Consider the following 22,245-nt stretch of genomic DNA (forward strand, 5'->3'; position numbering starts at 1 on the left):
AACACACGGTATATTAATGACTCCTGCATTAGTATGCATTCTATATCAAGACAATATTTGTGCTTTTCTTTGCAGGTAAGTTCCAGTGTACTTTTCCATTTGCAGATATGTATGTACATACACACACATATATATGTGTACAATATATGTCGATGTAGCTGTTTGAGCCGATTTACAGCGTGACTTCCTTATTACACGCATTGCCTTTAGAACTCACTATCTTTTTTTGGAGTTCACAAATGTTGGAACAGAGCAGCGGCAGAAATCACTACAGCCACCAGTATTACATGCTTGCGATCAGTATATAAATACATATGTACATTTAAGTGTAGTTGTTGCCTGTAGACATCAATAGCTGCATGATGTCCTTGGAGTATTTATGAGGAGCATTAAATATATGAAATATGAGTTAAGGGCACGTGTTGCCTGCAAATTACTTAGCGAGTCTCAATTTCAAGTCGTTGGACCAGTTTATTTTTAGTACATGTTATCGCAAAGTGCGCTACAAGATATACTTTTTACTGGTTTTTTTAAAGAATTTTTGTTAATCTGTTAAACATTTGCAATTTAATTATGAACTTAAATGCGTTTAAAACAATCTCCGCGAATCAATTTACGAAATTTCCGGTTCGATTTGAATTTCGTGAAATTAACGGTAGTTGTGAATAAAAGCATATTCATCGAGTTCTGCCTATTGTGAATAGTTCGAAATCAAAGCTTTTTCAAATGTTAAAGCAGAGAATGTTAATAAATAAAGAAGGCGCAAACAGAGAATGTTAATGAATAATATAAATAATAAAATTTATTAACATTCTCTGTTTATATTGTTTATATATTGCTCGACGCATACAGTGGTCGCTAAATGATTGAATATGTAGTTTAAAACTTATAAAAAAATTACTATCTTTGCTCATGAGTTGCTAATGTTAATAATCTATATATTTTATTTCAATAAAAATTTTCTTGAATATTAAATCGCTTTTAAATTGTAAGAAAATATATTTCAATAATTTGCTCAGTTGAAAAGCTTTGAAATTTCTAGAGGTTTTGAAATAATATTACATAACTCTTAACTAAAAAAATGTTAAATAAACATAACTAAGAATGTTGAGGTTACATAACGAATCAAGGCTCTATATAGGTGGATCCTGGTCTGAATGAAGTGGTTTTGAGATGCCACATTTATTGTCTACATTAATAATAATTAAATTGCACTTTATGGTAAAAAAGGGTTCATTGTTTCGCTGCAGCCTTAATTTCTTCCAGCGACACATGTTTTATTTCTTGTCCTTTCTCGGTCCTTTCTGGTTTGAGCACCAGGTAAAGTTACAAGGTGTGGAATCTTGTGATTGATATAGGATTTTGTGTTATTTTTATGTTATCTATAGTTCGCGTGTCCATGTGATAAAAAATACTTATGCATTACGCTTCGACATTCGAAGAAAACAGTAAGCAGTAAAAGCGTGTGTGTACTTTGAATCAACAACAACCAAGATGTTCTGCATTTCAAACGTATTCAGCCATTTCTACATTGATCTTTCGCCAACACCACTTGTTTCACATCTTTATGATTATACGGTTAGGACTCACCATCGGCATACAGTGTGCCTACTTAGAGGAGTTTATAAATCTTTTTTCTTAGAGTGTATTCACTCCAAAACATTTTCAACATAATAAAAATAAATCAAACTTTTTTCACATTACAAAATATTGCTTTATTGATACGCAAAGTTTATAGAATTACTTAAATTTAATATCACTTTAATCCACCGGTTTAAGCACTTAGATATACTCATACATAAATAAAGATACATTCGTTAATAACTATTTTAAAATGATCACAAGGTGATACTGCGGTTTTTTAATGGCAAAACGACTATTCTATTTAAGTAGTACATAATTCAATAGTTTTCTTAAAATCGTAAGTTCCCTTCCACACTAAATGTTAATAGTCATAATAAATACTCTTTGTACAATAAGTTGGTTTTACGAATATGTAAAAAGATACCCTCGAGCACAGCTAGTAATTGTATGAAGAGAAATTGAGATACTTCACCAAGAATTGCTTTGCATATTGCACGATCACATTGTTTGTGGTTCGGAGTGAGAGTCGTTGCCGAATCATAAAATAGGCAGCTAGTGTGAATATTATATAGAAAAGCACGAGACAAGCAACCGAAAAAAAGTAGTTCAAATTCTCGAAACCGAGAATCATAAGCAAGAATTTCGACTTCTTAAACATGCAGAATACTTCAGTTTCCGGACAATGTAGATCCTCACGATCGTAACCATAAAGAGCGACGACTAGACCCTCCATGCCGTGACGCAAGTAGCTAAGTTGCATCAAGTAACGCATTACTGGATGTATATATACCGACTTGCCATAGCCGATGCCATAACAGGAGAGTAGTATAAGAGGCACAGCGATAACCGGGCCCATGAACATGGCATTCTGTAAGTAAAGCGTAACGCGTATTAGCGCATAAATGATTAGTGACTTAGGTTATTGGGCGCTGTGTTGTTACTCACCACCAGACTAAGGCGTGATGATATTAAGAGACCCAAACTTTCCGACGTCATAGCGGTTAAAAAAGCTATCAGGAAGAGCATGCAAAATCGGAAAAGCTCCAAGGGTTGACTGGACATAATATAGACCATGATGAGGTAGATGGTGGCCAGCACGAACATAAAAGGCAATTTGGAACAGATCAGCGCGGCATAATATGAACTCAGGTGATACCACTGATTAAAGTACTCCCGTTTTAGAAATTTCATTTCGGTCGGAACTGTCGGCAAAAGCGGAAAGTTGCGTTTAGATTTTAATAACCTAAAGAAAATATCACATTATAGCTTTAAACAACGTACTTACATTGCAATAATACTGGCATCATTGGCAGATATAAATACGCAATAATTATCGTGAAAGCGAAACCGAAATTAAAGAATGCCTTTGACGCATCATCGCCCACACCTCTGTAGATGCTACCAATAATCAATGCCAGAACGATGTTCATATAGAATCGTAGTTTCATATAGGACTGGAACAAAAATAATTTATGAATTTAGTTTAAAAATATTTTAAATTTTATTTAAACATGAAAACTAACGAGATTCAAAGTTTCTTAGTTTCCGTAACATATTTAAAGAGTTGCACATACAGTCTAAACGTTAATTTCCTGGCCTTCGCCAAGAATAACGCTAATCTGACGTCAGTAATAACTACTTAATACATTTTTTAATAACCAGTCTACCAGGTGGGTAGACTTTAGCAGAAGCAAACCTTTACCTAATCTATGCTGAATTTTCGTTTACTTAGATATATACTTTCGGGTTTAGTTCGGCATCTTTACTCCGTAAAAACCCACCTTATCGCGCCACATCTGCACCATCATTCGCGTTAGCAGCAGTTTATATTGCATCCACCATGTTGCTTTCTGCTTCAACAATTTCGGATTGATTTCCTCTTCGAACTGCTCCAACTCATCGAAGGACGAGGCACCGGACGTTGTGTCTGATTTGTTCGTTGTGTCCGATGTGATTTGTCTGTACTGCCGTTGTGGCGTCCAGCGATAGACTTTACCATTTTCAACAGTCTCGACCATTGGCTCATGATAATGGCTACCATATTCTTGGCAAGCAACCTCAATGACTGCGAAGAAATATTATAAAAAGAGTTTAGACAATTTGGTTTGGTAAACGTTTGTCGCTGCACTCACTAAAGTCGGCCGGATTATAAGTACGCGGACATGTCAGTCCGATATGCTTCATATAAGGCACGATATTGGCGCCCGCACCCTGATAAATACACTGTCCCTTGGCTAATATGTAGACCTTATCGAACATATCGAAGACTTTGGCAGATGGCGTGTGGATTGAGCAAATAACGGTACGACCCGTGCGATGCGCAATACTGCGCAGCAGTGAGATACATTGCGAACTAGAGATGTCGTCGAGACCACTAGCAGAAGTTGGAATTGTAAAAATATACAGCTCAAGCAGAATTTTCTTTTCAAATCACTTACGTGGTAGGCTCGTCGAGAAATATCACGGGTGGATTATTCACCAGCTCCAGTGCGATGCACAAGCGTTTCTTTTCGCCGCCGGACAGACGTAACGTGATGGTATTTTGCGCTTTCTTCAAACCCAACATACGGAGTATCTCATCAATCTGCAAGCGTTTGACGGTTATTCAACAATTTTTTGGTATTTCGGCATCATAACTCACCACTTCCAACTTCTGCGCGTGACTCAAGTCATTGCCCAGCTTTAGATGCGCGGCCAGCAGCATCGCCTCCAACACCGTGAAATGTGGATCCAGCACATCGTTTTGCATTATGTAGCGTGACATTTTGCGGAAAACTCTAATATCGCGCGGGCTGTGATTGACGCAAATTTCACCGGATGTTTTCTTCGCGCTATCGATAAATGTGAAAATATAATAAAATTGCCATGCCAAGCAAAAGTTAAGCAAAACAGTTAAATGACATATATGAGTGCGCTGCCGTTGGCGTGTAATTAAACTTTGTACTTGTATGTAATCAGGCTTACATGATTTTCTTGCTTTCATCATTACTTACCCATAGCCGGCCAGTAGGTTTAGTAGCGTCGTTTTCCCCGCTCCCGACGGGCCCATAATGGCGGTTAGCTCGTGCGCACGAAACTGTCCGTTAATGCCACGCAGCAGCGGTTTTCGTGCTAAGCGTTTTGTTTTGTTTATGGAGAAATAATTTATGGAAATAAGTTTTTTTTTTAAATATTTGTGAGGCATTATTATAAAAATATAATGTGAAATATATAATTACTTTGATAACCGACGTTGCTAAAATTGATAAACTTATTAAACTTGTGAATTTAAAGGGTTGTTTAATCACAGAAGAATTATAAGTACCGGCCAAATTCGCTTAGCAAGATAAAGAGCGAGCTTAAATGATGATTATAAGAGTAAAATAATCGATTTAACCCTTAATCAGGCGCAACAGGTTACAATCTTTCGATGAAAATTTTAGAGTGCTTTGAGAGCGCGAATTTGTGGGAGCAATTTGCTTATACACTTTTAGAACTGTCACAAACTCACAAAAATTTTCCACACCATAAATTTGAACTTCGTATTTCAAGAGCTTCAAAGTAACGAATTGTAGAAGGAGCTTCAAACTTACCTTCGACATTTCGGGGGCACGCGAGAGTTTAGATATATTCGACTAATTGCACAATATTTCATATTTGCCAAAATGAGGAGCTATTGATCATGCTTGTAATAACTTTTTGTTAGGCTTTAGGTTTGCAATTAGGCCGTTTCGTCGGCTAGTCGTATTCCAGTCAAATAGTTGTTGAGTGCAAACTTATAACACAGTCCAATGAATCATCGTAAAGATTTTCAAAGAGGAAATGGCGGTGACTAAGAAGAAGGGAACATATAATATGCTTCGAAAAGTCTGAGTAAACGTGATTGGTACTAAAGCAATCAATATGTGTAATAAGCTGAGGCAAAAATACTGTGGTCAAGCTTGGTTTCAATTACTCTCAGATAATTACATAGACTCCGCTATCATTTTATCAGCGACTTTTAATTATATAACCTATAACCTCAAAAATTCTCATTAATGTTTGAAGTCAAAGTTGTTGTAAAAAATCTAGTCTATATTGACGTCACTAGCTGACCTAAGGCAGAATTAAAGCAAAGCATCTATATTTACAATATTTCAGCTCTATTTTAGCAGGGTCATCAAATTAATATCTCTACAATTACTAAGCTCTACATTGCAATCAGCACGTATTTAGAGCCTTTTGTGTTTGCCGTGCGACTATTTGCGAAAAAATTATCGGTTTTCTGCTTCCATTTGCACTCGCAGTAATTACTCATGCGGCGTCAGTCAAAGTAGCGCCTACATGACTCAAGTAACATTCGTATGCCACTGTATTGTGGTGTAGATATGTATGAACAGGTGTAGCAGTATGCAACCGGAGGCACCTGAGATGTTCGCATCAGCAGCAGTAACTATTTTAGTCGCTACTTTGCCCCCGTAATTACTACTGACTCATTCGTATATGTTTAGTGGTGTTGTTGCAATTGCTACTATTTTTGCTTGTAGACTTGGCATGAAGGGACTTTGTAGCTTTTACTTCAGCTTAAGAGTGACACTGCAAATGTGGTATGTTTTGTGTTGTGTTGTGAAAGGAAAGGTTTTAATGTTAAGAGTCCCGAAGGCATGACCGCTTATTAGCTTGGCATATACCGTAAGCAATACAAAATTGAGCAACAACTGGCTTCAAGATTACATCGACAGACAATCAATCTAATAAAGATATACAAATTCTATAAAACTACCTAAAAAAGCGAAAATAAAATTCGACTCGAATTCTAGTTTTTAAGCTTCTGGAGTAGCGAGCGTGCATACAACAGTGGTAATCGCGAAGAGCGAGAAAAAGGATGAGGTATATAGATTCTTCTTACTGTGTTCAGCGAGGTTTTATTTACTAACTATTGTAATCCCCGCCCTCAGATTTAAAAGTAGCCAATGAATGACGAAATTTGGCCACATTCGGGAATATATAGTAAGTCTTTTTAGTTGACCAAGTAAACAATTTAATATTACTTTTTGCTATAAGTCTATATCTATGTGCAAATTTGTATATTTTAACACCATAACTAAATGCATTGAGAACTCACCCTTCGTGTGTACATCGTAGACCTCGTAGGTTAAGTCCCGAAATTCCAAATTAATCGCCGGCCAAGTTGGCAGGTATTTCAAGCCACTGCACGAGATATTATCACCATCACCCAAATCTACACTGATCGCATTTATGTCGCTGCTATAGCTGAGCGAAGTGCCGCTCGAGTGTGATTTACCGTAACTGTTGTACGAGTCACTGCAGCCGGTATCTGTTGTCGAATCCATCTTAATTTATGGATTTTGGCTTTGTGTGGAAGCTGTTTGCTGATATGCCGTTAGCGGTTATTTGTTTGTGGTTGGTATTGTTATTGTTGTTGTCTTGTTTGCAACGATTGCACTCTAAAACGCGACTTCTGCGCTGGTGATTCTTGAGCTGCTTAGTATTGTTGTTGCTGTCACTATCACGCTTGATTTTCGTTAGTTTACGAAACGTCTACTCACATGCATCTACATACTAGCATGTGTGTATTTGTGTGCGCTTAAATGTTTGCCACTTTTCTGCTAGCTTTTTGAAATATTCGTTTGGCTGTACGTATGTACAATATTTTGTTTGTCATAATCTTGCGGCGACGATTGCGCCAATTCGCGGAGCCTGCTTTGGTGCAGCCTTTTTATTGCAGTTGTATCGTTACTGTAAGAAGAGCAGAGTTAACGGTTTTTAATATTAGATGACTCAGTGTTTGTGTGTGCCGCTGAACTTATCAATTATTAAATTTAATATAGAATATTAATTTCTATATACATACATACATATGTATAGCTTATTTTATTTATTTATATGTATGTGAAGGTAGTTTGCTATTAGTTGATTCACTTTTTTAATTTCTATAATTTTTTATTAAAATTTATTCATAGTTTTCTTCTAAGGTTTAAAACGAATTCTCTTCTAGATATTCATATCAATAAAAATAGGATTTATCAAGATGATTACTTGCTTAAGTGAGTCATTTATGAAGTTTATATAAGTACACACAGTATCGGGCAAAATATATGAACTGGTTATTATGAACATATTTAAAGCTTATACCAAGTTGATAATAATTTAAGTACTCCTAAAATTGGTTTTTCAAACAATCCAGAAAACAGTCTAAGAGTGTTTTGAATCATATCAAGTTATCAATGAAAACTAAACTTTGTGTTGGCATTCACATTAAACATATGGAAAAGTCATACATACATCGTGTCGATTGCTTTATTATGCTTTGGAATCTATTTCACACACAGTTGTCATTATTTTCACGAAATTCGTGAAACAATTAATCGATACAAATATAAAATCATTTGTCTTAAACCATATAGTTAGAAAATCTGTGGAATATATTATATTATATTTAAGTAGCAATTCGATGGGCAATGAAAAATCATTCTTATTACAATAGTTAAACATTATAAAGCTCTATGCATAAAAAATACGAAAAAATTAAAAAAAAAACTTTTTCGATGCATTAAAAAATACAAGGTTTTTATAACTATAAACTCAAAAATATTCAGTTACACATTTTTTGCGCACATCGATATAAAAGCTTCCCGAATAATAAAATTATCTTTCGTACAATTTTATAGCATTGATTAATCTTTTTGTTTTTTTTTTATTATAAATAACATTTTTTTTTTTAAATAAATTTAAATGCGTATCTAACACATAAAACACTAATTGATAAATTTCAAATTGCAAATGTTTTGTGCAATACTGTACATATGCAATTTACTAAAACAATTAAAAATAGTATTGAGATTCGCTGTACAAATGAATAAAGACAATATAATTGTAACAATAGAAATGAAAGTTTATCTGAGAATGAACATATATATATACATACATATGTATATACCATGTATATAGGTAATTAGAGCAGCTGTCATGTGGCATGTTCTAACTCGGTTCGTTGAACTGGCATTGCCGCGCATACAAGCTTTCAACTTTTTATATAAATAAAAAAAAATGTTAATTACAACAAAATAACAACAACAAGTGCTTGCAAGTGCATTTAAATAAATTTTCTAAACCACATTCATTAATGCATTAACGTTTGCTCGTTTATGTAAGATATACTTATAATATTATATAACATAATGTTACTCATACGACAGGTAGCACACATGCGAGGCCTTTCGGATTGACAGAAAAGCGGCATAAATTTGACATTTTACGCTAAACTAAAAACAATGGCAATAATTGCTGGTCATTTTGCGTATTTCAGCTTGCATTTTCACAAACAATGTATTAATTTTTTTTTCACAAATTTTTGTCACGCACGTGCCTTTATGTAAAATATAAAACGAAATTTTTTTTTTTATAAAAATGTCTTTTATCAGCGCTGTGCTAGTTTTCAAAAATAAAACGGAACTTTTTGTTGTATTTTTTAATATATCGAGAACTTTACTTGAGTATATTACATTGTAATGAGGCCGCATGAAATCAATATTTGCCACTTAATAATAGTGAACATGGGGGCAAGCGTTAATTGGTATAATTTTACAACAAACTTTTGCTCTAGCTTGTTATAATAATTTAATTTTGTTAAAATTACTACCGTGTTCCACACACATAGCGTTAATTAATATAATAGAGATACTGTTGGCGTAGTTAATTGCATACATTTAATTAGCGCTTTCACTTAATCAATTCAATATTATAATTATTCGTGAAATTATCAATCAACTAGCTCGTTAATATGCATCTTTTGGCACAGCATCTCTATTGGGTAGCTGAATAATGACAATCACAACATGTTTCAGAATATTTTAGTGCTCACTAAAGCTTTTCACTAATGTTTTCACGTGAATGCAATTTAAATTTATTCACGGAAACCTATTTCCATTCCATTAGTGAACATTTCACATTACTTATATAATCAATAAGCGCTTGTAGAAGAGAAACGATTACATATTAATTGGAAAACATTATGATTAACGAGTCAAAGTTTTGCTCTTCCCACTTCCCTTGACTCTAAAGAAACTAATTACCTATTTGCATTATATTTAAATGTCAAAACAACTTGTGTTCATGTCTAAAATATTTTGTATAAATAATAATGATTGCCTTTCTATTAAAACATTTATTGTATTTAAAAACATAAGCTAGTAAGCATGACTAAGTTCGAATGCGACCGAACATTAAATATTTTCTAAGCGTATCATTAAAGTTGGGCTCATATAGGCTGGGCCAGATATAGACTGGTAACGCCAATTCTCGAAAGCAAGTTGTTAATATAATATTAGGGTTACCAAGTGTACTAAATTTGTGTATCTTCTTATCTACTATACAAAGTATATATTTTGTTTATTCTGCAGTCTAATAAGAGGGTGAAAGGAAAATGGCGTTTTTTTAAGCGACTTAGAATTAACAGAATTGATCGCTAAAGCTGGTAGAGCTACGAATACAATCATAGTCCAGTAGTTTCAAAACTCGCACCTCTTCTGTGATTTCAACTTCCTTCCAAAATACAGCGTGGTTATAAGCGGATTATTCTAATTAATGGTTACGCTCCTTTTTAAATTTCTATATTATCAGTTCACATACCATTTTCAGCATTACATTGAATATTAATGAGTTCTCTTGAAATTGAAATAATTATTGTGTCTTTAATAAACATCATTTTGTGGGCGTGGCAGTATTTCATTTTTTAATCCCATGGCATTTGATGAGGTTAGATTGCAAAAGGATGTTCATTTAATTATTTAAGAACAACACTACTGCATATATGTTTTAATCTTTTGCCGAATCTACGAAATTGCCTGTCCAAAAAATCAACAGATCCGGGTACATTGTTCACTAATTTATTTTTTATACACATACATACATAGGTCTATATAAATGGGAGATAATTTGCAAAAAATGAGATTCATTGGCTATTAACACACAGTCTTGGTGTTTAATAATAGTGCTAAAAATATTTGAAAAAAATTTCAATATTATTAAAGATACAACAATATACATATGTATGTACAGAAAGTGTTTTTTTCTCTCGCGCAAAGCATTTTGCGCTTAATGGATGATTCGTAGCCAACTAAACATCTGTAAACGGTCGTTTAGTATTTTTTAGTCGTTATCGCCGTTTTTTTAGTTTAATCGTTTTCATTGTTATTCGTTTACTAAAACTTTCGTTAAAAGTTTACTGGCTCTTTCTAAACGAAAATATACGAATGCATACATATACATATATAGTATATATGTAAAGTTATGTTTATATATAAATGAGTTTTTAAGGTGACTTAAATAACAGTAATTAGTGTAAATCGTGCACAAGTAAGCTTATAATTGTGACAACTTGCATATTATTCATAATATTAGCTACGGATTGTCACGCGTGCTGGCGGAAAATGCTATTTTTCACACACACATATATACTATTTTCCTATTCCTGCTCGTATGTTTACCTTTAACTGCTTAGTTTAGTGAGTATTTTAAGCGCATTTGTACTTACTGTAGTAACATAGTTGTGTAGTAGACTCTGTTGTGATTCATAAAAGTGCAAAAACATTGAAGTGGGTGTAATTCTGACTTAAAATTTGTAAATAACAAGTTAGAACCCACTCTCTCGCTTTAAATATGTAAAATATATATATGTATATATTACTCGAAATAAATTTTTATTTATTTATTATATAATTAAATTTACAAAGTCGTGCCTTGTTTGAAAGTTGTCAAAACATTTAAAATTCCTAAAAAAAAAAAACTTAAATTAATGCAACAAAAGTCAATTGCAAAAAAAAATTATAATAAAATATACAATTTAGCTTGCTATTAAAAATTGGAATTAAGTCGGATAGAGAAACTGGATATTATTATTATATTTCTTTTAATAAATGCAAAATTCATTATACTCGTAAAAAGTATTTGAGATCACAAATTATAATGAAATTTAATAAGTAGAAGAAACGTGTGTAAAACAATGTTAAGCCCACGCAAAATTTTTGCATTTAAAAAGCTACAATTAATTATACTGATCTACAGAAAAAAGTTTGATTATTATGCTGGGTTCACACACGTCAAATTTAGTGTCGGCAACTCGAAGTTTGTGTATGATGAAGCAAGGGAAAAAGGGGACGGCACTGAGTTGCTCTTGCTCGAATTGCGTTCAATTTTAAATTAATACTTAATTTAAATTTTATATATAATTTTGGTATGTAACAAAAAATATACATATATATATTGGAAAATGTGGTCTCTGGGTTTGAACGCTATTTAAACAAATTCGTGAAATTAATTTAAATGTAATAAGCTTGCTGGCTGCAAAACGCGTTCTGTTAATGCAATAAGCAGCACCAAAAAATCGGTTGACAATAATGTACAACAAAAATTTCTCTCTGTGCGCGCAGCTCTGTCAATTAATTTTTTTTTATTTTTATATATCTAAATTCAAAATAAAATAATTTTTGATATGTGTTTTTATATGTGTATATGTAAGCATGTGTGTGTGTTTTTGATTTTCTTAACACGCAATTATATGTATGTATATTTTTTGCGAAAAAATTCTACACAGATTTCTTCAAACAAATTGCACCTACATATGTACCTTTATGTACATACATACATACAAACGTTTTTTTTTATCAATTCTATATTCTTGTTTGTATTTCATTAATATTTCCATGTTCAGCTGTTTCATGATCTTCCGGCGTAAACAATTCTTTCTTGTTTTTTCGTTTATATGTATGTATGTATTTCGTATTTTCCAAACTGATTACATGTTTATTTTGACGGGATGCTGCTTTAGCATTCAATTAATTGTTATTTAATACTTTTTTCACATAAAAATGAATAAACTATGAAAGCAAAGACAAGTTCTGTATTATTTCACTGCCGGAGAATTTCAACAGCTCGGGTACTTATTTAAATAGCTGCGAAATACCATTTAAGTACAAACATATCTAGCAACAGTACGAAAACTATAAATCACTTATATAACATTAAATTAAGTTGCTCCGAGGCATAAGAAAATACCTGATTCCCGAATTTCGTTTTTGCACGTTTTTAATTATCACCGAGTTGGTTTTGTTTTAGTTCTCGCTGATTTTACGTTGTACACTTTGTTAGGTATGTTTACTGTTAACACATCTATGTACATACTTATAATTACTAGACTCATAAACAATAGAAATTTATGTATTCACATTTAGTTATTGACGTTTTTAGCCATTATTTCGCCTTCATTGTGTTTTTCTAGTAAATATATATTTGCCTGCCTTTCTCCCGAGTTTATTTCCGTATTTTCTATAACGTAAAAGTAATCTTATTTTAAAATAAAATATTTGGCAAGGCAATTAAATGAAAATAAAGCAAATCTAAATCACTTCGTCTTCATAAGAGTATTTGTAAATTCAATTTACAACTTTTCACCGCTAAGCGAGTATTTTAAATAGAGTGATTTAGTTATTGTGTGAAAACAAGTGCCTTATTAGTGTGTAAATGCCATGCACTATGTATGCCATAACATCGGCTGAGCTATACTTGACATATTTTCCTTGAAAAAACCTCAATGCAACCAATATATTACTGTAAATGCTCATTAAGGCGGCACGTTCCATAAAAATCACACTTTATCCGCCATTTTTTCGAATGCTCAAGGAAATAGTGAGCAAAATATAAATTGGTTGAGAAGTATAATAATATTTATAGCAACATTCTTCAAAATAGCTGAGAATATTTTGAACTAATTGGAGGGTGCTGCAAGTCTAATATGGGGCCATGGAGGTAAATTTCATAATATTTGGTGTCCAAGCAATTACAAAACAGCTAGCTAAGAAGTATTTAAAAATTCGAATTTGTTTGTGAAAATTTTCGAGTGAATAAAATGGCTAATATATCATATATTGCTCAATTAGAAGACCTTTTGGTTATAAACTGAGTAATTGACACCTTAATGTCTGCTGCTCAAATGACTTTGTGAAAATGGCACCAGCGTGGAATAAATGTTTTCAAATCACTTGCATTTCACCATGGAATTCAGCATTGACTTTAACCTCTGCTTTCATTTATTTACAATATATACATATACATTTACTTCGTTACTTCGAAATAAATTCTAAGAGACGAAATTTCCGAATATGAAATGGATATATATTTTTCATTGCAATTCGAAGGATATTACTATTAAAAAAATAAAAATTATTGGTAATTTCAATAAAAAAAAAATACTAAATGAGAGTATTTTATACAATCAAAAACCAACGGAAGCTTATAAAGCATTTTTTTTTGTATTTCAAGATCGCAAATTTTTTATTTTTAGCCTTTTTATATACCCGATGCTAGTTGTCAAAGTTGTATGGAGAAGGATAAGGTAGAAACATCTCGGCACTTTCTCTTCTACTGTCCGACTTTTGCTAGGCTGAGACTTAAACATCTCGGCAATCACACTTTCTGCGGACCTGAATACTTGGCCGAAATGGATATTGGCAGTCTCAACAAGCTTGTTATAGGCACAAAGCATGTAAGGGTCTTTTGATCCAGTTTATAAGAGTTTTTAGGTATCACAATGGACCGGCGTGTAAGCTGTCCAAGTGTGGTACTTCTTAGGATCGACCTCCTAACCTAACTTAACCTAAACTAGGTTTTTTTATTTTCATTCTAAATTCATATTTCACACAGCGTCAGTTTCGGACAGTGAGTGTTGGAGTTTACTTTTTTTTTACAAAGAAGTTGTTAAAATTATAAAGAAAGATACCATTTAGTGAGAGTAAAACATGTATATATATATATTATTTTTTTATCAAAGAAACGTCACTCATACAATACTCAAATAAACATTTTCCATTCACTATTTTACTTAATTAGTTTAATGAATTGAGCGAATTCCATTTAATGTATACAACTGCCTCAAAGGGCACTTGCTCTGCAATAAGATAGTTTAATACGAAAAGCGACCGCTTCAAGACTAATCAAATGCGTGCCCGTCCACACATATATACAGGCATACGTAAGAACATCACGCATACATTAATTTTTGGGTCAAAAGCTTGGTTCATTTAAATCCACATAGAAACAAACACTACGAAATTTATTAAGAGTACTTTGTAATAAAACCGCAGTGACTCGGAAACAGCGACGATCAAAATAATTTATTTCGTTTCACACTACACTAAGATGAGCTGCAAGCACAAAAATAAGCCATTAATAGCTGATAATAGAGGAACACATGTCAATTATCGAATAGGACATTACTAAAGCCGAATTCGTTACGAAATACAAACATACATTTAGGCGATAAATACCTTTATTAATCATTTCAGCGTCTGTCCATTTAGTTACGATCTGTTATCACTTCATTTATTATATTGTAATATATACAATATATGAATACATTTATATATGTTTTTATATTTATGAAACACGCAAACAAATCACAAGTATATATAGGTATATATATATATTATGTATTACGTATGCACCATATATGCATGAAGAAGAGGCACGATTAGCGGACACAACGCGCTGGGCGCACTGTTACGAATAAAATATTGACTGTTGCGCGTATCAATTTATTATCGGTCGCCGAGAACGTTTGGTGGGTCGGTCGTTCGTGTGATCGAACGGGCGGTCAAACGGCGCTTTGAGTTAGACGCGTTCGCTCGTTGCGCGTTGAAAAACCAAACTGAAAAGTTTGCTTTCCAACTGTCAATTGAAGCGATAGCGGCGGCTGTGGCGGTGCCGGCAATAGCTAGCAATGGGAACCGTAATTACAACAACAATGACAAGTAGTAAGTAATAGTGTCTACCCAGTCAACTTGAGAACAGGGTCTTGCCATTGCAAATATAATTCAGTAAGAACATTTTATTGGAAAGCAAGTTTTGTTTTTGGTTACCTTTACTGTAGGAAATGAAGTAACCAAAATAATTTTCAGTTTCCTTGTATTTCATTATTTATTGTTCTTTATTGTGTACTGAAATCACAGAACCCCAAAGCTATATCCATTCAATTTCAAATTTTAATTAATCTCTTCTTCAAATTTCAATTAATGGTTTTACTGGCAATTAGTCCAAGACGACTTCCTAAGGACCACTTTGTAACCACTTTGGTACACGCATAGTCCTTAAGTAAAATCGTAGAATTGTTCTATGAGCACATGTGTAGAATACCCATTTTTCTCTTTAAATATCCCAATTCTATAAAGATTAATTACTCTCAACAACAAGATAATTCGAAAAGATCGTGGAGTAAAATCACTTAGTCTTCTGAAATAAGTAATAATTTTTTGGCCGTCTTAAGCAATTTTTTGCTGGGTTGAAATCCATGCATCCATATCGTATGGTACAAATGGTGTATGGTATATATATATATATATATGCACATATAATAGATTACAACAAAAAATGGAGCGCTTTACTTGAATAAAGAAAATAAATATTGTTTATCAAATTATTTTCTGGCAAAAAAGTCAGATAGTCACTCGAGCGTGTTCTTTTCGCGTTCGCAGAATACTCATATCCGCGTTTTGTAGATAGCGCGTTGCATTGTGTGTTCAAAGACACAGATTGAGAACTAGCGAGTCAGTAGCGTATGAGTATCTAGATCGGCAGAGATGCAATCAGACAGCGTATTTATTATCAGTGAACGCTTACTCAATTGAGAATAAAAAAAAATACTAAACAATCAAAAACGTAATAAGAATATGCTAGTAAACAAAAACAAAAGACAACAAACACAAGCTTATATTGAGTAAAATTCTATAAATTGTTGCAAAGTGGCAAATTATTATCGCGGAAAATTCAATCGCTCCACTTACAACTTTCTGCTTCATTTATATTTAATTATTATATATGTACATATATACATATGTATGTTGAACACATTTCTTGTCTGCAGAAATTTTTCTTAATCATAAACAACAGTTTCAGATTCCTTAAAGGGTAATTATAGCTTTTGTATAGGAATAATTAGAAAGAAAACCATTATGAGTTTTAAATAGAGTAGAATCTATATACATAAGTATGTATAATACCAATATAGTTGTTGGAAAATATGTTATCGTAAAAGATTTAAAAAAATATTATATGAATATTAAGCATGTGAAGATATTTCGAATTTTATGCGAAACATTGTATATCTACTTTAAAGACAGCCTGGCGGAAAACAGAAATCAGGGTACCCAATCCCACCCTTCACAAATACTAAAAATTCTTTAAAAGAACTTCAATTTGATCAATCAGTGTGTGTGGCAGCTATATGGTATAGTTATCGATCTTAACAATTTCCTCGAAGATTGCACCGTTGACTTGAACCTCGCGTGCGCTTAGCAGGCTGTGGTCAACGCTAGCTCCTGTGCGACTGCGAGATCCTTTTGGCCTTGAGTAGAAAGCAGGAAATCTACTGAACTACTTTCTCTAACAAAAGCATTAATGAGATAAGGTTAAAAATCTTGTCGGACGCTAGTTGTCAAAGTTGTATGTAAAAGGGTGAGGTGGAAACATCTAGGTACTTTTTTCTTCATTGTTCAGCCTTTGAAAGACTGAAGTTAAAACATCTCGGTATTATCTTCGGCGAACCAGAAGACCCAGCGGAAACTGACATTGGTCATCTCAACAAATTTGTGAAAGACTCAAAGCGTCCTAACCTAACCTACTGTGTGGTATCCTGTCTATTGCCAAATTTTTCGAATGACAAGTTTGAAAAACTAAGTCGATTGTTTTGTTGGGCTGCAGCGTTGACATTTTTCGATCTAAATTTTTGTACTCTTTCATTCATTTAAACTTTGTGCTAATTTTTTTTATATTAAAATATATTTTTTAAACATTTTTCAGTAAAAAAGTTATCATTATTTTAATATTAATAAAAATTGAAAACTTTTATTTTTTACTATATTTTATTAAAATTATATACTTCTCGATAACTACGAAACTATTTGCTCAGCTCGGTACTATTACTTTTGGCACACACTGTTTGTCAAATTGCGCACAGGTGTGAAATAAAACTCAAGCGCTCTCTCAGCTAACTCAGCACACGAAACTGAGCGTGTACAAAAAGCCGGCTAACGGCACTAACTGTTGATTATAACTCATATTTGAGTACATTTTTTGAAGCTGAGCGAAATTGAGGAAATGAAAAATTCATGCTTTTGCAAACACAAAGTCACCATCTATTTGAAAGAGTAAGTGTGTGAATAAAAAATAGTTTTGCCGGTTGCTTTTATGGTTGTATTCGTTTGTGGTTTTATTGCAATTTTCAATCAAATTAATGTGGCATGCCACAAGCGAGTCACTTATAGACGCTACTCAACCCATTCACTCATATTCAATTCCGCTTTAGCAAACACCACTATTTTGAGTCGCTTTTATTGCAAAAACACACTCGTACAAACAATTTATTGGATAACCAACACGTTCGTAAAAGTTTCAAAAACGCTTGGCGGGAATTTGTTGTTCCGTTACACTTTGACTTTAGCTTTGTGCAGTAAGCAAAAGTACTGATACATATTTTTATAAGTATATGTGTGTAAGCCTATAGCATTTCTTTGTGGGAAACACACAGATAATTTCCACTTTCCACAAATGAAGTGAAAAGCAGAATTTGTGTGAGTTCGCATGAAGGAAAATTTTTTTTGCAACTAAAGAGCCAATCAAATTTTGAAGTACTTTTAATCGTTGCGGCGTGGAAAGCGAACAAATGGCGTTTAATTTGTGAAGCGTTAAATGCACGTACGTAAATATATACATACATATGTATAAAATATTGTCTATAAGTTTGGGTGTGTGCACAAACTTTGGCAGTGGGAAAGTTTGGCATAATTTACCGCTGTCTGTGTGTAAGCCTTTTGCACTCCAGTTCATTTTAAACAGTGAAGCGAAATGTTTTATCGCAAAGCAATATACATTTACCTTTGTTATTTATTTTTCTATATCTACATATCTACACATTGATTGTGTGTTGATTTGACATAATTCGATACAAAATAATCCGTAATCATTTCTAAGCAATGTTTAATGCAACCCTTATAGCATTACAATAATTCCGTAAACCAGAACCCGTAAGTCACGACTACCAAAACACACAGACACATACAAATTGAATCACAAATACACAAGAGTTTCGGTTAGGTTGGTTAGTTCAGGCTTAAAAACTCATAGAAATTTTTCAGAGTTTGCTTTTGGGTAATTTACCAGTTATATAACCGATAGTTGGTTCGTAAACATTTGATTTAAAACAGAAGTGTATCAAAGTGTATAAATTTATTTCGAAAACTGTGAAAGTTATTCTCCTTTCGTTGTTATAGCTTATTTTTATTCAGAATTAGAATTGAGATTTCATTCGGCTTTCTCAATTATCCGATATTCTATGTTCTGAACGAAATGTTCGGTAATTTAATTTGCAATGTATTTTAAATGCTCATATTTCGATTTAAAATTGTATCTGGATACTGTCCACCCTATTCAAAATAAAAATTTTCTTAGATGGTTGAGCTGCTGGAATTTTATTGCCTCTATGCCATATAAATTCAGACAGCCTGTTGGATATAAACTGTTATCTACTTGTAGAAATATATACATACAAATGTTCTGCGTTGTAGACGCTGTTATTTAGAGAAATCAGATACACACTTGCACAAACTCTTTATAATTTGTTCACAGTTATATTGTCCACTGGACTCGCATGTTTTAAAATTAACTCAGTATAATATATGGCTTTTTATGATATTAAGTTTAAGTTCCTTAAACCCGCCAAAAAAATTGGGTAAATGTGTTATTAACATTAAAAATGCATGTCATTTATGACCCGCTTTAAAAATGTACGTGATGATACCATCTACTTACTCATATAGGCGTCTAGGCTGACTCTTATATACTGATGCATTTGTACCATATAGCACTGAAAATCACACAAAGGAATTCGAAGAAAATTACTTTTACAATTAATCACTGTTGTTGTTGGTGAAATGTTTTATTAGCGCTGCGATAACATGCTAACTCGTTGCAGTTGAATGAACCCAAGTTATATGCACACATTAACAACCTTATACAAGACAAACAAACACACATTAATATGGAAGTATCTAAGTACTTGTGTGTGTAGTTAACAGTACTCAACAGCAATGCCAATCAACAGTTGAGTGCAAAATAAATAAGTCAACAAAGAATTGTGAAAACGCATTGTTTAAAATGTACCACTGTGTTAGTGTGACTTCATGTCTAACAGTCGCTTTAAACGTTTATTTTCCTGCCTCAAATACTTTTCTACGCTGACCTTCTAACTTTTCACTGCGACGAGCGGATTTTTTGCCACGGTTAATAGTGCCACTTGTGACTGAATGAAATGTTGCCACGACTTGTTGCATTGACCGACGAAAGCTGACTGAAAACACAAACCGCAAAATAGCGGCAAACGCTTTCCCGGTGTGGCATAAAAAGACGCAATATATAAGGAAAAATATTAAACAAATATTGAAACGTTTATGGCTGCCAAGTGGGCAAGTGATGTTGATTGTGGTACCATATTGTGGTAGCAATGAAGCAGCTGGCGAACAAGCCAAAGAAAGCGAGCAAGAATCGTTCTAGCATGACAAGTTTACATTACGCATATCATGTCAACCCCGCAGTGAAAAGAATTTTACAATTGGTATGAAACTTATGCCAAAGAAGCAACTGATCTCTATTGTCAAATTTGAGTCAGTGTTATGCTACTGCGAAATGTGCACAAAACTAAATCTAGTTCAATTATGGAGAGATGCCACTATTAGGAGCTAAAATGGCAGCAAGTAGTGCAATGTTGAAGTCAGATAAAAATTACCTATTAGTAAAACAATTTATAATTTTGTACAAGACTGGTCTCCCTCGGACTGGTTTATTTTCAGATCGGTAATCATAATTGTAACCAAGTGTTTTTTCTAACTTGGTCGAGAATTACATTATGTGTTCTTTAGGAATGCGAACAGGTTTGGACCTATGCTAATTTCGCCAAATTTTTAGTAGTTCGCGAAGATATAAAAATATATAAAAACAAGTTGATGTAATATATTTTCTTTTATATCCTATTACTAGTGACGTATCTACTTCTGATTTCTAAACTAATAAAAATTTAAGAAAAAAGTTAGCTTCGCTTGCACCCAACTATAATACCCTTCATAAAAAATAGTTTTCTCTCTAACTCAAAAACTAAGGGGCTAGTTCGCGTATATACAGTTGCGCAGACGGCCACGGCTAAATCGAAGAAGATCTAGAAAGTCGCAAGAGAGCGAAAAAATCATATCAGGCTATGAACTGAAAAGTGAATATACATACCTATGGTATATAAAAGCGTACATAAGTTAATGCATGTCTTAGACATACATACCTACATATGTATGTATATCTAAAAGTTTGCGTAAGTATGCTGTTTCAATTTCTCGAACAAAAGATGGTTTGCCATCCATCTACGGATAATTAAAATGTGCATACATACTGAAGTATACCTCGTACATACATATGCACATAAATAGTCTAAACATTTTCCTGTTCGACCAGCACAGACCTGAAATTGAAATACAGGAACTAAAAACATCTTCGCCATATTCTTAATTTTTCTTTTGACATATTTTTTTAATGCTACTTCTTAAGAACTATTTGTCTGACCACTTTTTAGAACACATAAGCACATAACACTAGCTTAATAGGCGAGCTGCACTAAGATTAAGTGGAATGTTTTTTTTTGAAGTCAAACTAGAAATTGTGCACCGCCATAAAAGGTAAATGGGCAGAAGCTGTTAAAACACACGAAATAATGGAGCGAAACTAGCAAATTATAGCGAAAAATAAGAATGTATATGGCATAAATGTGTGTATGTATGTCTAAACTGAAAAAGTTGTTTCAGATAATTTCGAAGTGGGGTTACTTTTAAATTCGTTTAGGCGAGATTTCATGGATGACTATTTATATTAGACACTTGATGTCTTCGTTTGTTTGTTGGGTTTTGAATATCTCATATAAGCTATCTGCGAATCGCCAGCCATTGGAGAGTGGCAAATCGAACAAACTACTGGTATAAATGACATAAACTGGCATAATTAAAGAGAGATGAATTTGAGGGAGTATTGGAATATTATTTTTTGTTGAACTCACTTTGTTGCTGCTTTCACATGCAAATGTGAATATAAAGGTGGCCATCGAAGACAGCTTAGTGGCGCACCGAAGACAGCTTATAGTGCAGTTTTCTTTTAAGATTTTCGTCTATCGATATTTAAAGTTATTGCGAATGCATTTATATTTCACAAAGCACAAAATACGCACTAAATAATATCTACGGAGCTGTGATTTATAGAAGACACTCAATATCAAAATATATGTTAATGAAATGGCATTCGTACTGTGACCTCAAAGGGTGACTACTGTATTGACTGAATCTATATACGCACTGTAGTTGAATATATAATATGTATGTCTGTAAATATTTGGCTCTGTTATATGTAAATACATATGTATGTATATGTGTGCATATTTACAAAGCCACAACTGAGTATTTTTGCGCTGCGTAGAAATTGCGAAGATAAAAATAAAACTTCGTCGTAATACAGTGTGCGTTCCTTTGTGATTGGCAGAATTTGTATGCTTGTGGATAAGCTTCTTCAGCTACTAGCCATCATTTATTTTATAATGGCATCAGCAGT

General features: G+C 33.2%; 1 protein-coding gene across 2 annotated transcripts; it reads right to left on the reverse strand.

The window, feature by feature from the left end:
- Positions 1–1,690: 1,690 nt before the first annotated feature.
- Positions 1,691–19,921, reverse strand: LOC106627587 (ATP-binding cassette sub-family G member 1). Of its 2 annotated transcripts, XM_070107292.1 has the most exons (11): positions 19,850–19,921; positions 19,420–19,474; positions 6,668–7,302; positions 4,578–4,695; positions 4,226–4,415; positions 4,023–4,168; positions 3,717–3,958; positions 3,366–3,649; positions 2,870–3,038; positions 2,530–2,786; positions 1,691–2,452 (listed from the first exon to the last, which is right to left on the reverse strand). In XM_070107292.1, exons 3-11 carry the CDS (start codon positions 6,894–6,896, stop codon positions 2,021–2,023), a joined length of 2,067 nt encoding a protein of 688 aa, XP_069963393.1. In that variant the 5' UTR covers positions 6,897–7,302; positions 19,420–19,474; positions 19,850–19,921; the 3' UTR covers positions 1,691–2,020. The 2 variants fall into 2 exon arrangements, with proteins under 2 accessions (XP_069963393.1, XP_036225190.1); XM_036369297.2 differs by lacking the exons at positions 19,420–19,474; positions 19,850–19,921 and adding an exon at positions 14,886–15,281.
- Positions 19,922–22,245: the final 2,324 nt, after the last annotated feature.

Source organism: Bactrocera oleae, chromosome 3 (assembly GCF_042242935.1).
Source record: "Bactrocera oleae isolate idBacOlea1 chromosome 3, idBacOlea1, whole genome shotgun sequence".
Lineage (NCBI taxonomy): Eukaryota > Metazoa > Arthropoda > Insecta > Diptera > Tephritidae > Bactrocera > Bactrocera oleae.